Raw genomic sequence first — 23,911 nt, 5'->3', positions numbered from 1 at the left:
CCTACAAAGTGCTGTCCCAAGTCATCTTCCATCGATTTTCGCCAATAGCCAAAAGATTTGCGGGAAGTTATCAAGTCTACAACAGACCAAATCTTCACCCCGCGTAAGATCCTCCAGAAGTGCCGCGAAATCCGAGTCTCCACGCATCACCTGTTTATCGATTTCAAAGCCGCATATGATAATGTAAACCGACAAGAACTGTGGAAAATGTTGGACGAAAACGGCTTTCCGGGCCGCCTGTTTTTGGTATGGATATTATCACTAGAACCAGCATTTTGATCTGTTGCGATATCATCCAGCTGTTGTTCCGTACTTTGTTATTTTTGCAGTATCGCTATAGAGTGAGCGAACTGCTTATTATCCGTGCTTAAAGTATCGGTGTTTTCACCCCCTGTTTTTCCTTCTATGCTTCGTCCTACCTTTCAACCGATCTCGCTCTAGAGCCAGAAAGTGCGGAGACTAGTTATAATTTGTCCTTGGACAAGAGGCTTCATTCGCACCTCCAGCAAGTATCATTCTTGTAACCAGCCCCGGCTACAGGCTTCATGGTCGTTAAAGCAGAGTTCAGCCCAAAGTGAGGGTGTGTGTATGTGTTCCTTACTACTTTTTGCATTACCAAACTCGTTCCTAGATCCCAGGTAGTGGAACAAGTTATAATTTGTCCTTCAACAAGAGGCTTCATTCGCGCCTCAAGCAAGTACCACTCGTATAACTTGCCCTGGCAAGAGGTTTTCATTGTTCGTAAATGCAGAATGCAGTAGGAAGGATGTAGAGGGGCATGAGAATAAACCCGTGCTAAAGTCACTTAACTCAAATGGCCTGATTCTACTAAGATTCGAACCCACGACCACTCGCTTGTCAAGGCAGACTTGGTAACCTTGCGACTACAGGGCACCCGGGTAGGCTTACTAGACTTATCATGGCTACGATGGATGGGCTCCAGTGGAGTGGAATCTAGCGAGCACTGGGTGCCCGCGGAACTGGAAATCAGCTGCCATAGACTAAAATAGAGATAGAAATTATGTAACGCAGGCCTTGTCACAATACGTTGGGCCAATTAAGTAAGTCATAAACATTCCGAATTTTTTCTAAAGTCACCCAATATCTAAAAGAATTCTTCAAAAAGCAATTTTTGACTCCAAAAACCTTCACATGCCAAATTTAGTTCCATTTGCTTGATTAGTTCTCGAGTTGAGAGGAAATTTGTATTTCACTTGTCTAGGAGCTCCCCCCCCTCCCTTCTTGAAGAGGGGAGGGGTCATAATTACTCTCCTAAACAGGGGAGGGGTCTCAATTCACTATAGACAAAAAATTCTGCCTCCACAAACACCACTTACATGCCAAATTTGATTCCATTTGCTTGATTAGTTCTCTAGTTATGCAGAAATTTGTGTTTCATTTGTATGGCAGCCCCCCCTCTTAGTGGGGGAGGGGTCTCTTACCATCATAAGAAGCTTCCTCGGCCCCAAAAATCCCTACATGCAAATTTTCACGCCGATCGGTTTAGTAGTTTTCGGTTCCATAAGGATCATACGGGCAGACAGACAGAAATCCATTTTTATAGGTATAGATGTCGAAATCCACCAAACTGCTCAAAACTACGGCCTGTTGAAAGATCCTGGGCGTACAACTAAAAAAGGCATCTCGAGAATGGTAGTAGAGAAGCTAACTCCATTGAAACTATCAAGAAAATATGCTCTGCAGTAGTAGGAAGAGTTTCTGTGAACGTTGTGTAAAACCTCTGCATCGTCAGAAATGTTGGAGCATTCTTCTGAAATAAGCAGTAAATCTTACATTTCACTTGATTCTATCAACATACATTAATTTATTTTCAAATATCTAATCTAATCTAATCTCGCACTAACGCTTGGATCCTGGAAAATGACGATTACTTGAAGCATGTACCGCAGAGAGAATTCCAAGAAATCAAGTGGAACTAGAAAAAATATCTAATTCCATTAAACTCCTTGAAATCAAGGGGAAAGAAGAGAGCGTGGACCTCCCGTACCAAACGCTTCCCATATACATAGATAATGATACAAGTTGAAGTATTTCCATATATGGCCACGGATGCGCTAGGTAGGGGCTTGGGATGGCTAGAGCTATGTTGGGCGCTTTTGACGTGGGACTTCGTCTTTCATTTCTATTCTACCTATATGGGGGTGCACTTTAGAAAAACGAAAAGGGAACATGTAACGAAAAGTGGTTTTAGTTTGCACGCTTAGAACTCAGTCATCCCCATCCGTCAATAGAGAAAATCTAGAGATATTGGTATCAATCGATTGGAAACTTTTCAAAAATCCATTACAACAGACGTTTAATAATTAAGAAAATATTAGACGACTATTCATTATTTTCATTTTTCTGTCTTCCCACGTCAATGCTTCCCTAGCACAGATGACAGAAATATATACGAGATGAGCTATGAGTTAAGCTCCCTTATGATTGTATTTAATTTACGCCCTAGCTGTTGCTGCTTCTCCGGATAAGGTTACGAAGACATCCAAATTCACCAAGCGAGACACCAACCAACCGAGAAATCCATCGACTTTTCCGCCAGCGAACGATATGGTTTTGGCTGCTATGTCTTTTGCTGCGCATCGTCATTCGGTCGCAACATATCACATCGACAGGAAAAGTTGTATTTGAAACATTGCTTCTGCTTGCCTTTTGCTGCTCATCATCATTCGGTCAGCGGTTTTGGTTAGTGACACATCGGGCAGACAGCTTTCGGGTCACATCCGTGGCATAATTTTAAAGGTTGTATTTGAAACATTGCTTGCCTTACGGTGCGCATCGTCATTCGGTCAGTGGCTTTCGTTGGCAACACATCGGCAACTAGCTAGAATAACATCATAAACATAAAAGTCTATCTTGATTACAGATCCTATCAGTAGTAGCGTTTGTCCGGTAAACAGTATTCCCACCATAATCCACACACCAATAACTTATCTGATGGACGAAAGTAGACAATGGACACCACGAGTCAGAAATTTGAGAATTCGAGATTAACAAACGGACCTTTTCAGGTCCACCATTTAAATTAGCTGATTAGTTGGAATTATGAATTTCTCACATGTAAGAACACAATCCTTTAATGCGCAACTTGGGCATCTATATATGAAATTCGTACAAAAATCACCGGCTTTAGCATTGGGAGACGAATTGCTTTACATTCGTAATCCTACGTCAAGCCCGCGCCCGTGCCACTAGGCATAAGCCATTGTACTTTTTTCCTAGTTGCCTTCCTCATTTCATACCCATACATTAATCTATTTTCAAATAAGTATACAATCCAATCTTATGAACTTGTTTGAAAATAAACAGTTTCCTACTAAAAATAGTTGTCTACTTTATAAAATGATTATAAAATGAACTGTCCTCAGTCGGGTTTTTCTTAAAAAACGTGAGAGCCAAAATTTTGTTTCATGAAAAATTATTTTAATTTTTTTATTGTTTATTTACTCGTATATAACTTCAAACGCGGTCATGACGTAAACTATTCTAAAAAAGGAAGGGAGTGACTGATGCGAAGAATGATTATCCAATCAATTTCGATATAGATGCAATGGCAGGTGAAGCTCGCACCCACGCTTTTTCGGTTGATATCCGATTGTTTTACTCACTCAACTACTGCCGCTCGTTTTAAATATTTAATATTGATTTTGCTATAAACGATATTTTTAATGTATTTAATTTGATTCAAAAATATGTTTTCGATTTGAAGTTCAAGTAGTTTGAAAAAAATTCATCACATACATTCACATAATTTTTTTCTATAACTAGACTTTGCAGTACTAATAGCTATTGTTTTCCGATTATTTTAGTATGCATCTCGACTTATGCAAAATTGCAAAATCCACCCAACAAACCCCGCCATTGGTGTTAATCATCAACTGGCACAATCGGGTTGCCGGAATCTGCAATTTTCCACTCGTGCTGAAAACGCGCTAAGAAGTCTCAAGACAGCCTATCATATTCGCTGAAAATTAAGACTAATCACACCAAAGCGCCTTTCCCGGTTCCACCCTGCGGTGGCGGCGCGGTGCGGTGAGACTTCTAATATGCACAGAGTCCCTCAAGCACCGATTGCACTCAAAACGTTCGCTGTTTGAGCTGTTCGAGGATACTGGTTTCACTTCACACGTTAATCAATAGCCTATTAATCATTTTGGCACGATCCCGCTTTCGGCTCGTCTCGGGCGGTGTCAACCCCCTGGCGTCTCGGGAAAGCACAAAGCACGCTTTGTCGTTGTGCTTATTTTGCGGGCGTCCCTTCTAGCAGGGATTTCCTTTCTGAAAACTTCAAACGATAGCCTCTTGCTTTAGACACGATGATCGGCGGAGGGATCCTTTAGATGACATGTTAATTAATTGTTACTTGTGATGCAGTGTGTTTGTGTGTGGGTGTGTGAGTGAATGCATGTCGTACGGGCATATCAGTACTCAATTACTTGTTGCTACAAGCACACTAGACATCATGAAAGCTCCGAGTAAGCTAAAATTATAAAAAATAAAAGTATTTTGTCATCACCTATTTAGCACAAGATTTAGACCAGCCAGCGAACTGCGCACCGGTCGGGATCTGGTTGGTTCCTTCGTACCGGTTTAATCTTGACTGGAGCAGATAAGCGTTCGGTTTTTCGTTGCCGTTCGCTGCGGAACTGCGGAACCGGGTAGCAGACTATCCAATTATGCATGTACAACACAGCATGCTGTTGCTTCACTCATTTTGCAGGGCTAGCTGAAACCAAGCCTGACGAGGGCAGTGTTCCTTTTGCGCGCACGAGCGCGAGCACCGCAAGCAGAGCAAGTGCGATATGTTAATAACTTCCAGATAATTGTTGTTCATTATATTTATCCCACCCGTCTGCTGCTGCTGCTGCCCTCGTCCGGCCGGAATCCCGAAGGAAACATCATTCATGTGCACATGCCGCGCGCTCGCTGCAGCCAATCCGTTCGGCATGATGAGGTTTGCAACAGGTAAACCGTAACATAAGATGCTCCTGTTTGGATTATTTTCCAACCGACCGACTGCGAGCGCGTGTGCACAGTATATGTTCGATGTGCTCCCAATGCATCGACCCACTCTAATTACTGCCCGACCGCGGCCTGTCTAATATTTGCCTAACCACGTGCTTTGTTTTCTCTTGTCTTGTGCTTCTCCACAGGTAGCGGCCATGATGTCCTGCCCCCTTCCATTACCATTACCACTACTTCCACCAGCATTGCACGCAGATTTTCCTCCGGTCCACATCGGAGTTAAGGTAAGTATTGGAACCCTCTTTACGTATATATAGATGGACGGATGTCGGTTATGAAACTTTAACTTTCTAGAATAAGGCATTTTTGAGTTTGCAATTTTCGAAAACAGTAGACTTTCACAAACAATTTTTGACTCTTACGTTCCATACCGTAATTAACCACTTTTCGGTATCCTAAACAAGGTGAACTTTTCCATATGATCCCTCCGAAAACCGCAAGAATCTATTGCCAATGTTAAACCAGAACCACCAATTATCCCAAAGACCACCAACCTCCCGCCGGTTGTCATCGTTCCCGCCGAACAACCGGCCGAACTGGCGCAATTGGACCGGAAATAAAATCATTAGAGCTTCACAAACTATATTGCCCGCCGCATAATGGGGTTGGATGGAGGGAAGGAAGGGTTGCATTATGGCAGATGACACAGACGATATATTCCGCTGTGAAGTTGTCGGCCAGCAGGAAGCAGCCCATTCTGCCGTTCCGGATTCTCTGGGGGCGTTTGAAGCAGGAGATAAAATGTGCTGAAAAGTGTCCACCACCCGCGCCCCTCTCGCCGGTGCCCTCTGCCCCCAGCAAGCTGAACAAGTCGAACGATGTAAATACCTGGTCTGTCCGGTCGCTGCTTTGCACACGTCACACACATGCCAAGCCAATAAAAGATTTAAATTCCGGTGTGTACCTTGGTTCTGTCGGTGTCTCTCTATCTCTCTCTCTCCAGCTCTGTGTGTCGTTTCTGATTCTGAAGTTGTAACATTCCATTACACAACACACGCCTGGACAGAAGAAGCGGTCCTCGTAACGAGCATTGTGCCATGGTCGTTGCCGATAGATGCGATGTGTGTCCTCATAACATATTTAGTATGTTCGTTCTCTTAAGCCCCATTCGTCCCCGTCTCCCTTGCGTCGCCGTCGGTGGCAGGATTTGCTCTCGGTCGTTTGTTTTCTGTGGTGCATTTTTTCTCTGATTTTATTTAGGGCCTGTACTTTTCGCCTCCCTGGCTTCTAGCATATACCTACTGTGAAAAGTCTGTAGAGTGTATTTCGTGTGAGCTATTTGTGCCACGGGCATTTCTGTCCAGCAGATAAGGGATAGTGACAGAATGTTACCATTCTAAATTAATCTTCGATTAACCGGAGAATACGAACCGCTAAGAGTTCAAATTCCCTAATAAAGCACCTCTGCAATTATCCCATTTTGGTGTGGCAACACTGTCCGATTTACTCTCAGTTATCATTTTTCTCCTAAATATAGCGTTTACGACCCAAACCAGAACATCTATGACTTCTTTCACCCCCTTCGGGCCACATCCTCACAATTTCGTCCGCAAATTCAAACTCATTCGACCGTAAAATCACCCAAAATACGATATAAATTTCATATGATATTTCAGAAACAAGCTCTCTCTTAGGTTCCTGGACTATACACCAACCGGATCCATCCATATGTGTTCCCAGACTCCCCACCCCCCTCCATCCCATCCGCTCGTAGATGCCCGGAAAGAATGTTGACACTTTTCACACTCCCATTCGATCCACCGCGCATCTGCTGTCCTCATTTTCACTCACTTTTAGTTCCTCGTAAAAGCGAAATTAAATAAAAACATTACATCTTCACTCTCCGCTAGCTAGCCAAAGACGGGACTTACGCCCTCAGAGCAGTCAATTACCGTCGTATCCTTTCCTCGGTTAGCCGGTTGTAGTGGTCCTCGGATGTTCAGGTGCATTTTATGCTCCTCACTATAATGTACTTGCCTCTAGCTAGCTAGCTAGCGTTCGTCAGTCCACCCCGAAGGACCAGTTAGCTTCCGATTATTGCCGTTGGCCGGCCCCCCTACGTTCGGGTTCGGGGTATTTCGTATAATAAAATTTGACAACCGAAAATGAACTCCGGCAAATGGGTTAAAGGATTCGAATGGATACGATAATAGAGGTCCCCTGGTCTCACAGCCGTCGTCGTCATCTTCGCCGCCGTCGGTCGGATTGATTTTGCTCTCCCGCCCCCGATCCGATAGTAAATTGAAAGGTGATTTGAATTGTTAATGCCCTCTCTCCCTGCTGGCTGGTGAGTTGACGTGGTGGAGAAAGTGCTGGCTCTAGCTGGCTTCGAGCCAGCCGTATAATAGGCTCAACCGGAAGATTGGCTTTTGGTGTACGGTTCCGTTCCGCACCGTACCATATCGTAAGTCGGTCGACAGTCGTCCATGGCAACGTTTCAATTCTGAGATCAGAGATCAGTTGGTTAGTTTAATGTTAGTGGGGATTAGATTCAGCTTCTGGGGATTAGGTGCCTCCTGCTTAAAAAGTTTTAATGTAGATATTAAAAACCCCCAAAAAGTAGCTTTTTAAGAACTATTAGAAAACGGATGCTAGTTAGCAAAAAATGACCATAACACGAAGGTACTTTTGTTAGAGGCAATATCGGGGAGTCCCCAATTCGAAATCTCCTCATCTCCATTCTACTTGTTGTACTGCACAAATGATCTCTCAGAAAATTTCTAGAAGATTCAGATTTTGAAAATATAATATACATACCACTTTTCGTGACATTCACCTTCTAAGATTTTTTGGACTGATTATTAATAAATCTGGTTCAATGTCATTTACAATAGACTAAACATTAGTGGGAGGGCATACGGAAACCGTAGCATCCACGAAAAGTTTTATACACCTTGAAGCTTTTCAAATTTACAATATCATTGAGGAATGTAAAAAACAGTAGAGGCCCTGTGTTACTTCTTTGCGGAACTCCAATATCGATCGAGCTAAAAGTACTATGAACGCTGTTAACAGCTTTCAAAAATAACCGCTTAGTTGGTTTCGAGGTACGATGCTGGTCTAACAAGCCAGTCGTCGTATGTTCGAATGTCGGCAAGGCGGTGCTGCTAGATAGAGTCAGTAGGATTGTTGCACTAACCCCGTAACTGTCATATACTTTAATAGCCGGCTGTGAATTCTGTCGATAAAGAAGGGTCAAGTCTTAATAAGAAATTTAAGCCCAAGGCTTTGCTTTTTTACTGCTAGGGTACTTACTTACTTTTTTGGCGTCGGTCCGTCATCGATCCTGCGCCAAACGAATTATTGTCCTCCAGTATTGCCAGTCCTGGGCTACCGTTCTCCAATTCCTCCGAGAACCAGCCGAATATGTATCGTCCTCAACAGCGCCCATGTCCCGAAGTCTACAGTGTCTCTTCCTGGTTCTCTCCTGAAAATAGTTTTGGATACACTTTTTCGTCCAGGCCACGTGCCCAGCCCACCACAGCCTGGCACATTAAACTGCCTTCACTACATCAGCATATTTGTATACATGATACTGCTCATGGTTCATGTGTCTGTGGCACACTTCATTTTCCATTTTGCCACCAAGTATTGATCGATTAATTCTACGCTCAAAAACCCCAAGCACTCGTTGATCAGCTTCCTTTAACGTCCATGATTCATAGGGAAGTCGCCGGAAGGATTAGTTTTCTGTAGAACGCCAGTTTTGTACGATTTTGCAAACGACAAAACTTCAGCTGGCTACGCAATCTAAGCCCGATTCCTTTGCTGCAATTCGTCGTTTCACTTCGCGCTTTACATCGTTATCTCATGTCACGAGCGTACCAAGGAATATGAATTCCTCAACTACTTCATATCGTTCCCCATCCAGCTGCACCTCGGCTACACGAACACCATTTGGATTCCCTAGTAATGTCCTAGCACCTGATCTCCAAGAAGTCAACCGAGAAATCGGGCTGCTGAAGACCAATAAAGTCGCTGGGAAGGCCCGCCTACCGGCAGAGTTTTATAAATATGGCGGAGAAACGCTAGCAAAGACTTTACACTGGGTTATTTCGAGAATTTGAGAGGAGGAAAAGCTACCGGAGGAATGGATGGAAGGAGTGGTTTGTCCCATCTACAAAAAGGGTGATCGGCTAGACTGCTGTAACTATCGCGGTATTACGCTGGTAAACGCCGCCTACAAGGTACTTTCCCAGATCCTGTCACGCCGGTTGTCACCGATAGCACAAGGTTTCGTAGGGAATCAATCAGGCGGGTTTCATGGGGGCTCGCGCAACTACGAACTTAATTTTAACCAAATGTCGGGAGTACAACGTACCCACGCTCACATCTTTATTGATTTCAAAGCAGCATACGATACAGTCGATCGAGACAAGCTATGGCAGATAATGCACGAACACGGTTTTCCGGACAAACTGACGCGACTGATCAGAGCTACATTGGATCGAGTGACGTGTTTCGTACGCATCTCTGGGACACTCTCGAGTCCCTTCGAGACGCGGCGGGGGTTGGGACAAGGTGACGGTTTGTCCTGCATGCTGTTCGACATCGCTCTTGAGGGGTTGATTCGACGAGCGGGCATCGAAACGAGAGGCACGATTTTTACCAAGGGTAGACATCTTCTAGGCTTTGCAGATGACTTCGATATCATAGGCAGGAACTTTGCGACGGCGGAGGCAATCTACGCCTGACTGAAAGCGGAGTCTAGGAGAATTAGGGTAAAAATAAATGCGTTGAAGACCAAATACATGAAAGGAAGAGGCTCAAAGGAAACAAACGCGCGTCTCCCACGGACGGTAACCGTTGATGGCGACGAACTAGATGTGGTAGAGGAGTTCGTGTTTTTCGGGTCGCTGGTAACCGCGGGCAACAACACTACTAAGGAGATCCAGCGGCGCATCCAAGCGGGAATTCGGGCCTACTTTGCCTTTCGTAAAACGCTACGATCAGGAAGCATACGCCACCGCACGAAGCTCACAATATACAAAACCCTTATTAGACTGGTAGTTTTTTATGAACTTGAAGCCGTGATGCTGCTCACGGAGGACATACACGCCCTTGCCGTGTTCGAGCGGAAAGTGCTGCGGACGATATTTGGCAGAGTACAAATTGAAAGCGGAGAGTGGCGGAGGCGTATGAATCACGAGCTACAGGCACTGCTTGGGGAGACTCCCATCGTACATCTAGCGAAAGTTAGCAGGCTACGGTCGGCCGGACATGTCGTAAGGATGCCGGACGACAGTGCGACGAAAATAGTCGTCTTCAACAACCCCACCGGCACCAGGAACAGGGGGGCCCAACGTGCACGATGACTCGACCAGGTCGAAAGCGATTTGCGACTTCTGAGACGACTAGGAAATTGGCGACGAGTGGCCCAAGACCGAGTTGAATGGAGACGAGTGCTTGAAACAACACGAGCCAGCTCGAGTCTATGCTGCTAAAGAAGAGGAAGATTTGGACTCCCACGTTCCCTGCCAACAACATGTACATCCTTTTGGCGGTGTGAATGGTAAATCCCAATCTCACTGCTTCCCGTTTAAACACTGCTCTACGGTTGATTCTGATGATAGCGACGTCATCCACAAAATCAAGAAGCATGTGAAATTTCGTGATGATAGCTTGATTCCTTTCCACATTTGCTCTTCATATTGCACCTTCCAAGGCAACGTTGAATAGCAGGTTAGAGAGTGTACCTCTTGCTTTATCCAACGTTCACGAAAGCAGCTGAGGTCTCACCCACTATTCTGACGCATGATTTTTATGCATCCTGCGTCGCACGAATCAGCGTAATTGGTTTCGTCGGAAAGCCATGTTCTAGCATTATCTACCACAACTCATTTCGATTGACTGAATTGTACGCCGCCTTAAATTCCACAAACAGATGCTGATTCTGCAAGTTGTACTCCCGGAACTTGTGTAGTAACTAACGCAGGGTAAACATCTGATCCGTCATAAAGCGACCCTCACGAAAACCAGCTTAGTACTCGCCGACCAACTCCGCTAACGGTCTCAGTCTACAGAACAGGACACGAGAAAGCAGCTTATAAGCACCTTACAGGCAGAATAAAGCAATGTAATGACTCGATAGTTTTTACAATAGAGTCGATGTCCTTTTTTAAAAATAGGACCAATAAGGCTATCCAACCTCTGCTTCGGCATTTGTTCTTCCTTCCAGATCCTGAACTGCAGTACAGTAGGATTTTGAATTTGTCAACAAATGCGTGTCGCCTATGTTGCCAAAATCGAAACCGTGCCAAAATCGAGACCTTTTTTCGATATGAAAAAATTTAATGTAAATGCTTTAGAAATTGACTAAATATCATTAATCAACGATTGCAACCATTTTATGTTTAAAAAGTCCGCTAAGAGCTATCCGTCCGGTGCAAATAAGTTATTGACACCCTGCGGTAAGACGTAGTCCTACGGCAATAAAAATATTATTGTTCGAAACCACATAACTTTTTTTAGAAGCCGCTGGTTTAGAATCTTACAAGATACCTATTCCTATGTAAAAAAATGCAGGAAATCGATTGGTGATGGTTTCATCCTGCGCAGACTTCGGGAAGTGGTCCATTTTGCCCTATTATCCCCAAAAATCATGATAAAAGCTAATTAAACAGTATAATTAATGTCATCCGTTTTGCCTGATTCTCTCCAAGATCTACAATACCACCGCGTATCACCGCGAAACTCAAAAACTAATCGAACTCGAGAAATTCGAGACTCTTCCATAAAACATTAGTCAATACAAGACCACAAAAACTATCTATAGTAACACTAGATCATTCAGGACGAGACGGTCGCGAGTGTTGCCGGTGACCCGCCCCCTGGGGGGCTTGCAAAACTCGAGATTGTGACAAAGATTATCCGAGATTCATGATTTATGTACAACACAGGTTAATTTGTGGCAATACGAAGTTTGTCGGGTCAGCTAGTATTTTATATTGGAAAAATGGTTTATTTGATCGAAATAGTGTCTTCAGCAAAGTTGTAGCTAGAGGGGCTCCGTAGCCGCAAGGTTACCAAGTCTGCTTTGACAAGCGAGTGGTCGTGGGTTCGAATCTTAGTAGAATCAAGCCATTCGAAGTCAAGTGGCTTTAGCATGGGTTTATTCTCAGTCCCCTCATGCTGTCCCCTTCCCTTCTTGCTGAATTCTATATATTTACCCACTGAAGCCTCTTGACAGTGCAAAAGTCTCTCCTATAGTTAAATGTACTGGTCAGAGGAACGAAGGAGTCCTAAAATTTACTTATTACTTATTACTTATTTACTCATATACTTATTATAATTTTCATCTTTAGAAAAAGTGTAACACTGTAAAAAAATATTTTTGGTGAAAATAGAAAAAACATGAAATTTTCAAAATATTATTACTTATTTGCCCTTCATTCGCCAGCAATGAAACTTTCAGAAAAAGTAATGTATATTGTTACCTTTAACATGTCAAAAAATAAAATTTTTAAAAAATGCGCTAGGGTCTTTTTCTAATTCCGGTCGTAATAAGGAAAGCCATTCTAATTTTCATCATTTGCTGGATGGATTTAATGAATACCTTTAAAAAATACCTGATATGATAAAATGACACCATTTTTAAGGAGAACAGCTATGCAAAGAGCTAAATCAAAAATGATAAATTAAAAAATATATTATTTTTTCGTCACTTGGCGTGGAATCCCTCGCTTGTAAGATTCCAAGATAGCGCCTTCTCATTCTTGGGATTACGAGCTCGTTTTTGCCGATTGTGCGCTGTTTTCAAGAGGTAAAAAGTAATTCTTGTGGTGTGTAACAAGTCTCGAGAAATCGATTGGTGATGGTCTCGACGAGAAGTAGCCCATTTTGCACCATTAACCCCTACTCTCTAATTGTTTTAAAAGGATCATGCACAAACTTTCTATAATTTGATATTCTATGATAAGGAAAGTATAAGAATGTTAGGAAAAAGGAGTATGAAAAATTTTATTTCCATACAATATTTTCTAGGGGTCTGATTTGCCCCTTTTACTCAGAAATTTTATGCTATAGTCAAAATGCCAATTCGATACTTCTACCAGACATTTTGGGAGGGCATGACTTTTACAGATTTTGCTACTACGAGGCAGTACAGTCCAATGAGCGTAAATGATCGCCGCACCCTTGCTGTACTGCAGTAGATTGAACGACGAATAGGTATTAAAATCATATAAAAATAAGTAGGCAGAAATTTTATCGACTGTAAATCATTCTTGTATGACGGTTTTCGGCTTATCAGTAAAGTGGATGTAGCAAACGATTGTTTTGGTTTAAGTTACCCGACGTTTCGGCGATTTATTTCACCTTTTCTAAGGATTCTAGAATTGTATAAAAAGCAAAATCTAGATGATACATTTTGTTTTCGGAACTTGGCCGGTTGTTCAATCAGTACAATTACAAACAACAGCAACTCTAACTTACTTTCTTGCGAAACGTTTTGTTGCTGAGTAGATTCTAGACTGATTTTGGTGATACCTTTCAAGCTGGCTTTACTGTATTCCACATTATAAATATGATAGGTTCTCCCGTCTGACGGCTGAAAAATCGTGATCTTATAATTTGTCGCTTTTCTATTTCCTTTAAATCAGAACCAATATATGAAGATTTTTATTGTTTCATCAGAGCATGTTAAAATTTGAAATTAAAGAAGGTTTCCCATTCCACTAAGACGCTCCAGAAACTTCAGTCAATGTTGAAATTTGTTTTAAAAAAATAGATTAATTAGTTCAAATTAACTCAAACCGCCTCGTTCCCATGCTACATTCCGCTACCCATCGAAGGCTAGGCTTTAATTTCCAAATACGGAATCAGCCTGTGAAATAGTATTCCTTTTGAAGGGGGAGGGGGGGGCGTACATTAACCATATAACTCACTCAACCGGCTGGATCCTTTGAAGAAGATAGCGATTTTCACTCACTTAGTCTCGATCGACGCGGCAGCAACCAACCTGTGCTGCTGCTGTCGTTGTTGTTTCTGGCAATACGAGGGAGAAATTCACGCTGCACCGGTCGAGAACAAATGCACATCTTCTTCCGGTGGAAAAGTCAAAGTCAATAGTAGTCCCTCCAACCAAATCGAATCCTGTACGGAAGCCTGGCTGGCTGCTGCGGTGAATGAAAAGTAATCCATTTAATCCATACATCAGAGATTACTTCCAATCAATTAAATATGAATTGGATTGACAATCTCACCGCGGCGGTGGATAGGTGGATCGATGCGAAAATCGTTTAAAGCCGGTGGGTGGGGGTGATGGTTGTTGTTGTTGGACTGGCAGGTTGCCGAGAAATCGTCTTATCGCTCATGCACCGGTGACAGTGGGGAACCACCACCAATAGCAAACGACAGTCAGTGGCGTGGCGATAAATTCTATTTCGGTTGTGTGTTGTGTAAGTGTCTGTGTGGTTCCTTCGATGTATTTTTGTCGATAATTTTTCTGTTATTGATTTTTGATGCAGGCATGAAAAAGCGGCAGGTGGAATGTAGAAGTTGTGATTTTATTGCTCGTAAAATAATCCGTTTTCTGGTTCAGCGTAGCTAATGTGGATTACGCTGGAGCATAGTTTTTGATAGATTACGCAGTAATCTCGACAATCAACAAGTTTGAAATTTCTAAGAAATACGTGACCAACGTGCTGTACTATTATATTCATAACTTAGAATCAGTCGTAGTTGCTAGTTTTCATAAAAGATTCTCCATTCACATATGCTACTTACTATAGCTACTTGCTAAACCGCGATAACCGCCATCCACAGCCAGCTGCCACATGATCCAGGCAGCCCGGGGGCAATTAAACTGTGATTTCGCTACTGGTACTAATTACCGCAAAGATAACGGGGTGTACTGTACTGTGTACTCGACTGAACCTTTTTTTTTCGCTCTTCTCTGAACTGCTGGAAGTGGCCAACCCAGCCAGAATGAATTAAATTCATTTAATGGTTCTCCCTTTTCCCGGCTGATTTCTTCAGCTCCTCGGTTCCAGGGCCCTGGAACAGCAGAAGTCATAATCGTCGTAATGAGTGGTTTTATATTCAACTAGTGTGCCGACTCCTGCGAGAGTTGTGTGACTCGCCCACTACCGAAAGAAATCCTTTCCATCTGTCTAATTAGGGCCGGTTTTTTTTTTCTCTTCTCCTTCCTTGATGACGCTGGTCAGATGGTGCACAACTAGCTGCTAATGAGTAGTGCACTACCTGCCACTTGCTTAACTTGTAAGGTGTTGCAATGTACTATCGCTCAATAGTTTCAATTATGGCCGGATCTTTGGATCGGCCGTTTCAGCTCATTGAAAAGCGGAAACTTTCTGCACCACGCGTGTGGCTCCCCTTTTAACCAGTCCACAGTGCCATAGTGGATGTGGAAAATTATACCCAGGATGATGCACAGGGGAGGGAGTCGGTAATTTTACGCTTCTCGTTGGATCATAATTGTGTGATGTGTACTTTTAACGCTTCACTGGGTCTTGGGCCTGCCTTGCGAGAAAAAAAAGGATGAAGAGATGTGTGTTGCAGTCCGGTAGTGTTGTTTCGACGGCGTGGGATACCAGCCGCCGATAAGTGTCGGTGACCGATGATGTGGTGTGGTTTTTCGGTTCGATAGGCATGAAGGACGATTGATTTCGTTTCTTTATTCTAGAACTCTCCGGTTCCGGTTGGCTAGTAGGTTTCTGGAGAAGACATTAAATTTGGACATCGTTAAAACTGGTGGATAAAGACTAAATTTATTTTCATAGATATAGCTTGTCAAGGTTGTTGCTTTTTCACTCCGCTTAGTGGTCTGATATGCAATTGGTCCCATTCGAAACTGAAGTCCTGGAAGAAAAATTATCTATAAAAAATGATATTGTGTTACTGGTTTTGCTTATAATTTAAAAGGTAGCTAAAATGGAAAACTATGAACATTTCCCAATCGTCTCAGAAGCCGCAAATCACTTTCGAACTGGTCGAGCTATCTTACATTTTTTGGCCTAATCCTCGTAGACATCTGCAAAGCCTAGGAGTTGGCTACCCTTGGTAAAAATCGTATCTCTCTATTCGATGCCCGCTCGTCGGATCATCCCCTCAAGAACGATGTTGAACAACATGCAGGATAAGCCTTCTCAAAGGGACTCGAGAGTGTCTTGAGACACGCACGAAGCAGATCACTCGATTCAATATAACTCTGATCAGTCGCGTCAGTTTATCCGGAAAACCGTGTTCGTGCATTATCTGCCGTAGCTGGTTTCGATCGACTGTATCGTATGCTGCTTTGAAATTAATAAAGATGTGATGCAAGGATACCTTGTACTCCCGAAATTCCTGCAAGATTTGTGGGATGATAAAAATTTGGTACGTAATTGCGCGAGGCCCCATGGAATCCGCCTGGTAATTCGCTACGAAAACCTATGCTATCGGTGACAGCCGGCGTAGCAGGATCTAGTAGTGTACCTTATAGGTAGCCGATCACCCTTTTTGTAAATGCGACGAATCGTTCCTTCTATCTATTCCTCCGGTAACCGGTAGCGTTCTGAAAATAATCCAGTGTACAGCCATTACCAGCGTTTCTTGGCCAGTTTTATAAAGCTATGCCGGTAGGCGATCCTTACCAGCGACTTTGTTGGTCTTCTGCAACCCGATTTCTCGGGTTGACTTCTTGGACATCATATGGTGGGACATTACTATCTTCCATGGGCACTCCTTGACTTTACTTCATGTGCTTCACTTGACATTTTGTGATGCTGATAACAAGCCAATTTTTCTCGTACCAGTTAACAAACACATCCAAGAGCCTTTGAAACCGAATACAATCGTCTTTAGAATGAACTGCTTAAAGTAATGTCAAATCATCAGCATAAATCAGCGCGCATCCAACTTCAAGCAGCGAAACAATATCGTTCACAAACAGCAAAAACAAAAGCGGTCCCATGCTACTGCTTTGTGGTACACCCGAGAGGTTGGTAAACTGGGAAGAGAAGCAGGAGTCATGCTGCACACGCAGAACTCTGCCACATAAAGTTTGCTTCATTTAGAATTAGAACTAACTTTTGCTCATATTGTGACGCTCTTGGTGGATTTGGATTAGGAAGTTCTTTGCACCTACATATCGGAAATTTTGTTAGCTTTCCCTATGTATTTTTGACATTCCGCAAAACGACTGTATTTTGTAAACAAACAACATGGAAACCGAAAGAAGGGAAAAAATTGTGCACAGTTGTTTGGAAAATCCATTGTGGTCTGCATCTAGGCTAGCGAAACAGCCGAAATTGCCCAGAAATACCGTATAAGGAAACATTGACGACGATTTGGAAGCCTCAAGCTAATCATCGGAGTGGAACTGTCGACCGGAAACTGCGTGGTAAGATTATGAACACCCTCATGAGGAATCCCAATCTGTCGGAACGTGATTTGGCCAGAAAATTCGGTGCTGCCCATAGTGCCGTGACGAGAATTCGACACCGGGAAGGAATCAAGTCATACTTAGCTAGCAAACAGCCAAACCGAACCATAAAACAGAATAGTGTAGCAAAAATCCGTGCTTGAAAGCTATACGACCGTGTGCTAACCAAGTTCGACGGGTGTCTTCTGATGGACGATGAAACCTATGTCAAGGCTGACTTCGGGCAAATGCCAGGTCAAAAATTTTACTTGGCAACGGCTCGAGAGAATGTTCCAAGCAAATTCAAATTTGTTTTTGTCGACAAATTTGCACGAAAATTTATAATTTGGCAGGACTTTTGCAGCTGTGGCAGAAAAACGAAAGCTTTCGTTACAAATAAGACTATGACTTCGGAACTGTACCGAAAGGAGTGTCTCCAATAACGAATTTGGCCGTTCATTCGATCCCACCACCATCCCGTGATGTTTTGGCCAGAGTTGGCAAGCTGTCAGCAAAGTCGTTCGAGAATGGTATGCAGAGAGAGGGGTCGAGTTTGTTCCGAAAGACCTTAACCCACCCAATTGCCCTCAGTTGCGCCCTATTGAGAAATACTGGTCAATCATGAAGAGGAGACTCAAGGCAAAGCGAAAATCTGTCGAAGACATCAATCAGATGAAGACCTGTTGGAATAAGATCCCAAACAAAACGATAGACGAAGAAAGTGTGCGCCACCCAATGAGCCATATCACAGGAAAAGTTCGAGAATTCCTTCGAAACTGAGACGAATAATTTTAACCGTATTTTTTCTTAAAAGTTTAAAGAAAATGCTACAGTCGTGTGAGAAAGGATCTTGAATTCAAAAATAAATAACTGAAATACACGCAATTGTTTTGGTTCCGATACTATCTGAAGCAAGCTTTAGGTAGGAACTGAGCCATTTTGTAAAATTCTGAGATGCGCTAATTTACGAGATTTTCTGCAGCAGTATTTTATGCTCTATATACGATCGAACGCAGCCTTGAAATCCGTGTGGATCATATCAATTTATGCCTTTTGTTCCCTGTGGCATATACAAGTAGACGTGAAATCCAATAGGTTTGTGCTTACGGGCCCGCCAATGATATACAGCAGTCCCCCGAATAACGCGGTTTCGAATAAGAACGTTTCCAATAAGGACGGCCTCGAGTGATTCCATTAACGCGGTCGAACGTCCTTATTGGAGTCTACATAACATATGGGAATTGACTTAATTGGTTCCAACATGGAATAACTCGTGATCCTGACTGTATAGAAGATTGGTGTCTTCGACAGATTTGTCCAGTACATCAACGGGTTTTCATTGGATTATATTATTGCGGAATTGTCACACTACGTAGCGCTAGCGTATATGTAATACTTTTCTACAGGCTATATCTTGCGCTGCTGACTATCTAGAAAGTTGCGGTCTTCGGGAAGGTTACTCAAATGACTGACATCTTCAAGGTGGTATGGTAACTAGCGCAGAACTCACGCACTACGTGGCGCTAGTGTATATGTAATACTCTTATCAAGCTATATCTTGCGCTGCTGACTATTTAGAAAGTTGCGGTCTTCGAGACGGTTATTCAAATGACTGACACCTTCAAGGTAGTATGCAAAATAGCGCAGATCTCATTCGCGGCGCGTATATGTAGTATTCTTATACAGGCTGTACCTTGCAATGCTGAACGTTCAACGCTCAATTTTATTCTCTAGCAACATTTAGGCCATTGCAAATTATTTTTAAAGTTTTTGTCCCCCCGTCCTTTAAAATTGGCTTTAAAAATCGGGAGGCAAACAAATTTTTGTTAAACTTGAGTAAATTTTGTTTTGTATAAAATCAATGATCTCTGGGTTTTGCTGCCTAAAGAACTCGAAAAAAGAGTGTACGGAGTGTTGACGCTTCTAGCACGAAACAAAAGTGGAAGTACAAATAATATAATTTCCGAAAATCGGCAAAAAAAATTCTTCCGATTTTGACCCTATTTCGGAAGGTCTTGCATGGAAAATAATAACGTATACATGAAAAGCAAAACTAGATTCGGGTTTCACGATAAAACTTCAAGTAAAAATTCCTGAAAATCTCAATTTTTTTTGCGGGATAAAAAATTTGTTTTTTTTCGCCTAGTAAGCAAAGCCATGGGTTTATACCGTCTTTAGACATTACCCTTCTTTATCGACAGACTTCGCAGCCGGCTGTTAGAGTACAGGAAAGTTACGGGGCCAGTGCAACGATCCTATTGACTCTAACTAGCAAGCACCGCCTAGCCGAGATTCGAACATACGACGACTAGCTTGTTAGACCAGCATCGTACCTCGAGGCTGACTGGGCGGCTAGTTACTAGCCTAGTTACTAGTTAAATAACCGCTGTCACTTAAACAACCTTTCCGAAGAAAGCAACTTCTTGTACATTACCAAAATCATGAGTTTTATGGCAAACACAAAAAAATCACAAATACACTAGCGCCGTCCGTTGTGTCAAGTCTGCATTATTTTCCATACCATCTTGAAGGTCATTTAAGTAACCTTTTCGAAGACTGCAACTTTCTAGATAGTCAGCAGCGCAAGAAGACTGTATCTCTAAGCATATCACATATACACTAGCACCACATAGTGAGTCAGTTATGCGCTATTTTCCATGCCATCTTGAAGGTGGCAGTCATTTAAGCAACTTTCCCGAAGACCGCAACTTTCTAGATAGTCACCACCGCAAGATACAGCCTGTCTAAGCATATTACATAGACACTAGTGCCACGTAATGAGTCAGTTCTGCGCTATTTTTCATTAGTCATTTGAGCAGCCTTCCCGAAGACCACAACTTTCTAGATAGTCAGCAGCGCAAAATACAGCCTGTCTAAGCATCTTACATATACACTAGCACTACGTAGTGAGTCAATTCTGCGATATTTCTTATGCCATCTTGAAGGTGGTAGTCATTTGAGCAACCTTTCCGAAGACCGCAGCTTTCTAGATAATCAGCAGCGCAAGATACAGCATATACAAAAATATTACATATACGCTAGTGCCACGCAGTGAGGCAATTCCGAAATACTATAATCAAACGAAAAGCCCTCGATCTGCTGAACAACTTTGTCGAAGACAGCAACGTTCTATACGGTCAAGATCACGAGTTATTACATGTTAGAACCAATTAAGTCAATTCCCATGTGCTACGTAGACTCCATTAACACGGTTTCGATTAACGCGGACCCTATAAGCGTCCTTATTGGGGGGAATACTGTAATATGATGTAATGATATGATAATATGATGATAATATAATGATGATATTATGATATGACGATATGATGATGATGAAGATCATGATCAGTTGCTGATGTGATAATAACGTGATGACGATATAATGATATGATGATGATGTTGATGATGATATGATAAGATGATAGGATGATAAAATGATATGACAATGTGATAATGATATGATGATGATATTATAATGATAATGATAATGATGATAATGATGATGATGATGATGATGATGTGATAATGATGGCGACGGTGATGATGATGGTGGTGGTGATGACTCGAAATCCCTATGTAAACGGATTCTTGGGAATCGTGGATGATACATCAACCAGATTAATTTTGCAACTTAAGGTTCTAACACGCGTCATTGATTGTTTGCATTTCAGCAACAGATTTTATTCGCAAAAGAAAAAAAATATGACCACAAAGCTTTGTGATTGTGTTCTGACTGATGCAAAGAATCAAGTGTAAACAGTTTCATGAGCTTTATTATTATTTTGAGCATAAAAACTGTTTCTGAAGTCCCAGAAATCAATGACCCGTGCTTGCACCTTAACAGCAAACTATTGTGTGCACATTACAACTCATCATCAATAATAGCTTGTAGCGTCTATTAAAGGTAGTAAAAATAACAACAAATAAAAACAAAAGACCCGATTTTAAAGAACCTGCCAGTGTATGTAGGTAGAATTACAGTAGATCCAAATTTGATTATCAAATAAATATCACACTAATGCAGAAGGGCCAAAAGGGATTGGGCGGACCCACAAGCAGAGGCTCTTGTGCGCATTCCGGGATTATAAGAGCCGCCTTCTAGCATTAGGATTGAGAATTGAGAACTGCCATATTTGCTTCAGACCTTAAGGATTCAGGTTGGCAATCTACTCCATCATCCAGCCACATCCACATATATATCAATAATAATACTATTAATAATATAATATTAAGATGAAATGTGGTATGTATGGGCAAAAATAGAACAATCTCACCAGCAATCCTTCGAATGGAATAGAGTGGCGTCCTTTGAGGTTCCATAAGTGTTTCTAATAATTAATTTAATTTTTTCGTCTGGTATGGCTGGTTACTTAATAGAGCATTACCAGGTATGGCCACGTGGAGGCGCTAGGTAGGAGCTTGGCATGGCTAGGGCTATATTGGACGCTCCTCATTTTGCCTTCCCCATTTTATAACCAAAACAAAAGATCCGATTTTAAACCAGACAGAAGCCTTGCAATCTTCACCCTAAGGATCCACTTCTTCGCTGTTTTAAATCATTTTCCAGTTGATCCTACGTTTCATGCTACCGCTACGCCACAATTTTTCAACATGTTTCCCAAACAATATAACTGGAAAATAAAAAACGCATATTCAACTTATCTGCACAATACTACGCACTTTGGCATATCCTGCCCCGTTCTTAAGGGAATTCAAAAGAAATGCGTGTTTTAATTAATTCTATGGTATGAAAATATTTAGATCTACCCGTAAATCGACTTGTCGGAATTCAAATAATTATGGAACTGTTTCTAAAAGCTGTAAATCCATAACATTTTTCGATTTGACGTCTGTGAATTCGAAAAAAGTAGCTTCATCGGAAAATTTATCCAATTTATGCACTATATTAGTATAATAGTATAATTACAAAAAATGTTGATTTTCCGAAAAAGACATTTAATGATTCTACCGTTGCACAGTGGTCCAAAATCAAAAAAAGCTGGCAGAAATGTCAAATCAACCTCCTAGACGTTGGGTATATTCTAAAACATTGGTTCAAATACAAAGGGGATGTATTTAAGATAATCCAATAGGTTATTAACCCTTTCATTTAAATTTAACCCTTAAACATATGATCAACAATATCATACCTACGTTTAATTATTGTTTATCGGAACTGTTTGGAAGATTTGAGTGCTTTAAGTTTCATTAGAAAGCTATTTGATTACCATACAATATTTTTTATTGCAATTTGTTAATTTGAGTTCACCTAGAATGGTTATTGCACCTTTCTCATGCCATTTATTTTAACGGTAAGAGCATAATTTGAAATGACACTGTGTCATCTCGTTTAGTTTATACAATCAGCAGTCACGCTAGTTTGATAAGATTTTCTATACTATTAAGCCTCATAATAATTCACCTAGAAGTGTGAGAGGTTTGCTCATATTATCTATTTTCTTTACATATATTAATTATTTCTTTACTATCAGTGTATAAAATGTAAATCAAAGGTCGAAATGATTAATATTTTATTTCGATGTTGCATTAGCTATCGAATTGAATGTCATTTTAATAGGATCAGTTTGTTTCGAATTTTCGAACCTGTTACGCAAATAATTCAATTTAAGCCTAAAATGCCTAATTTTGACGCGTTTGAACTAATTATTATAAAGCTGAAGAAAGTTTAAAAGAAACGTAATATATATGAAAGTGTGATGAATAATAATTAAAAAATACTCATTCAACATGTTTTGAATAAAACATATAAATAAAAATAAAAATAAATTTTTCCATATTTTTAGTTAAATTAAGGGTGATAAATTAAACGAAACAAATGACATATTTACTAATAATTTTCAATTTATTTGAAATATTTTCAAAGTTTTATATAATTTGCACTAATCGTTTTATTTCAATAATTTCTGCACTGGGTCTTCAATATGTTCTTCATCCTTAGATTTAAATACACGTTTCGAAGAAAACAGTATGTCCCCAGTTAAAATAAGCCTCTGCATCAAGTCCGTCATAGTTGCTTTACGAGATATCTTTCTGGTGCGGTGTTCTCTGAAAGATCTTACATTTTTATTCCGCGCTTCAAGTGCTTCTTCAGAGTATACTCCAATTGGCAATTCCAGTGCGGAAATTATGTCTGCTCCATGAATTAAAACGTAGTGAATGGATGTAGGCATATAATACCAGCCATATTTCTCTTCAAATAAATAAGCCGTCTCAAGGCAATATTGTCGAAATTTCTCGACATCTACCGCATATCCACACGCAAGTGCATTTAATATAGCACCGAAACGTAGTATCAATACCTCATCCACTCCTGTTATAGTGGAAGCCGTAGAAGCATTTTCAAAAAACTTACGGGCAGTATTACCATCGTTTGTGTTTCCCGATTTTTGTACTACCATATCCACTAGAATTCCCAGTTCCTTCCTTAGTTCATTCTGAATACGTACCTTTCGTTTTCCATACAAACTCTCATTGGCGCTCCAT

At 41.5% G+C, this 23,911-nt stretch overlaps 1 protein-coding gene across 5 annotated transcripts in view; it reads left to right on the top strand.

The window, feature by feature from the left end:
* The window catches only part of LOC128745571 (polypyrimidine tract-binding protein 2), a 556,866-nt gene that overhangs the window by 153,392 nt on the left and 379,563 nt on the right, over positions 1 to 23,911 (top strand). For all 5 annotated transcript variants that reach the window (XM_053842646.1, XM_053842649.1, XM_053842645.1 and 2 more), the window contains one exon: positions 5,172 to 5,267. In XM_053842646.1, the coding sequence (XP_053698621.1) occupies positions 5,181 to 5,267 (87 nt within the window). In that variant the 5' untranslated portion in view covers positions 5,172 to 5,180. The remainder of the gene's footprint in view (positions 1 to 5,171; positions 5,268 to 23,911) is intronic.

This window comes from Sabethes cyaneus, chromosome 1 (assembly GCF_943734655.1).
Source record: "Sabethes cyaneus chromosome 1, idSabCyanKW18_F2, whole genome shotgun sequence".
Classification (NCBI taxonomy): Eukaryota; Metazoa; Arthropoda; class Insecta; order Diptera; family Culicidae; genus Sabethes; species Sabethes cyaneus.
The sequence above is the reverse complement of the archived record's forward strand: the minus strand, read 5'-3'. Positions and strand labels throughout refer to the sequence as shown.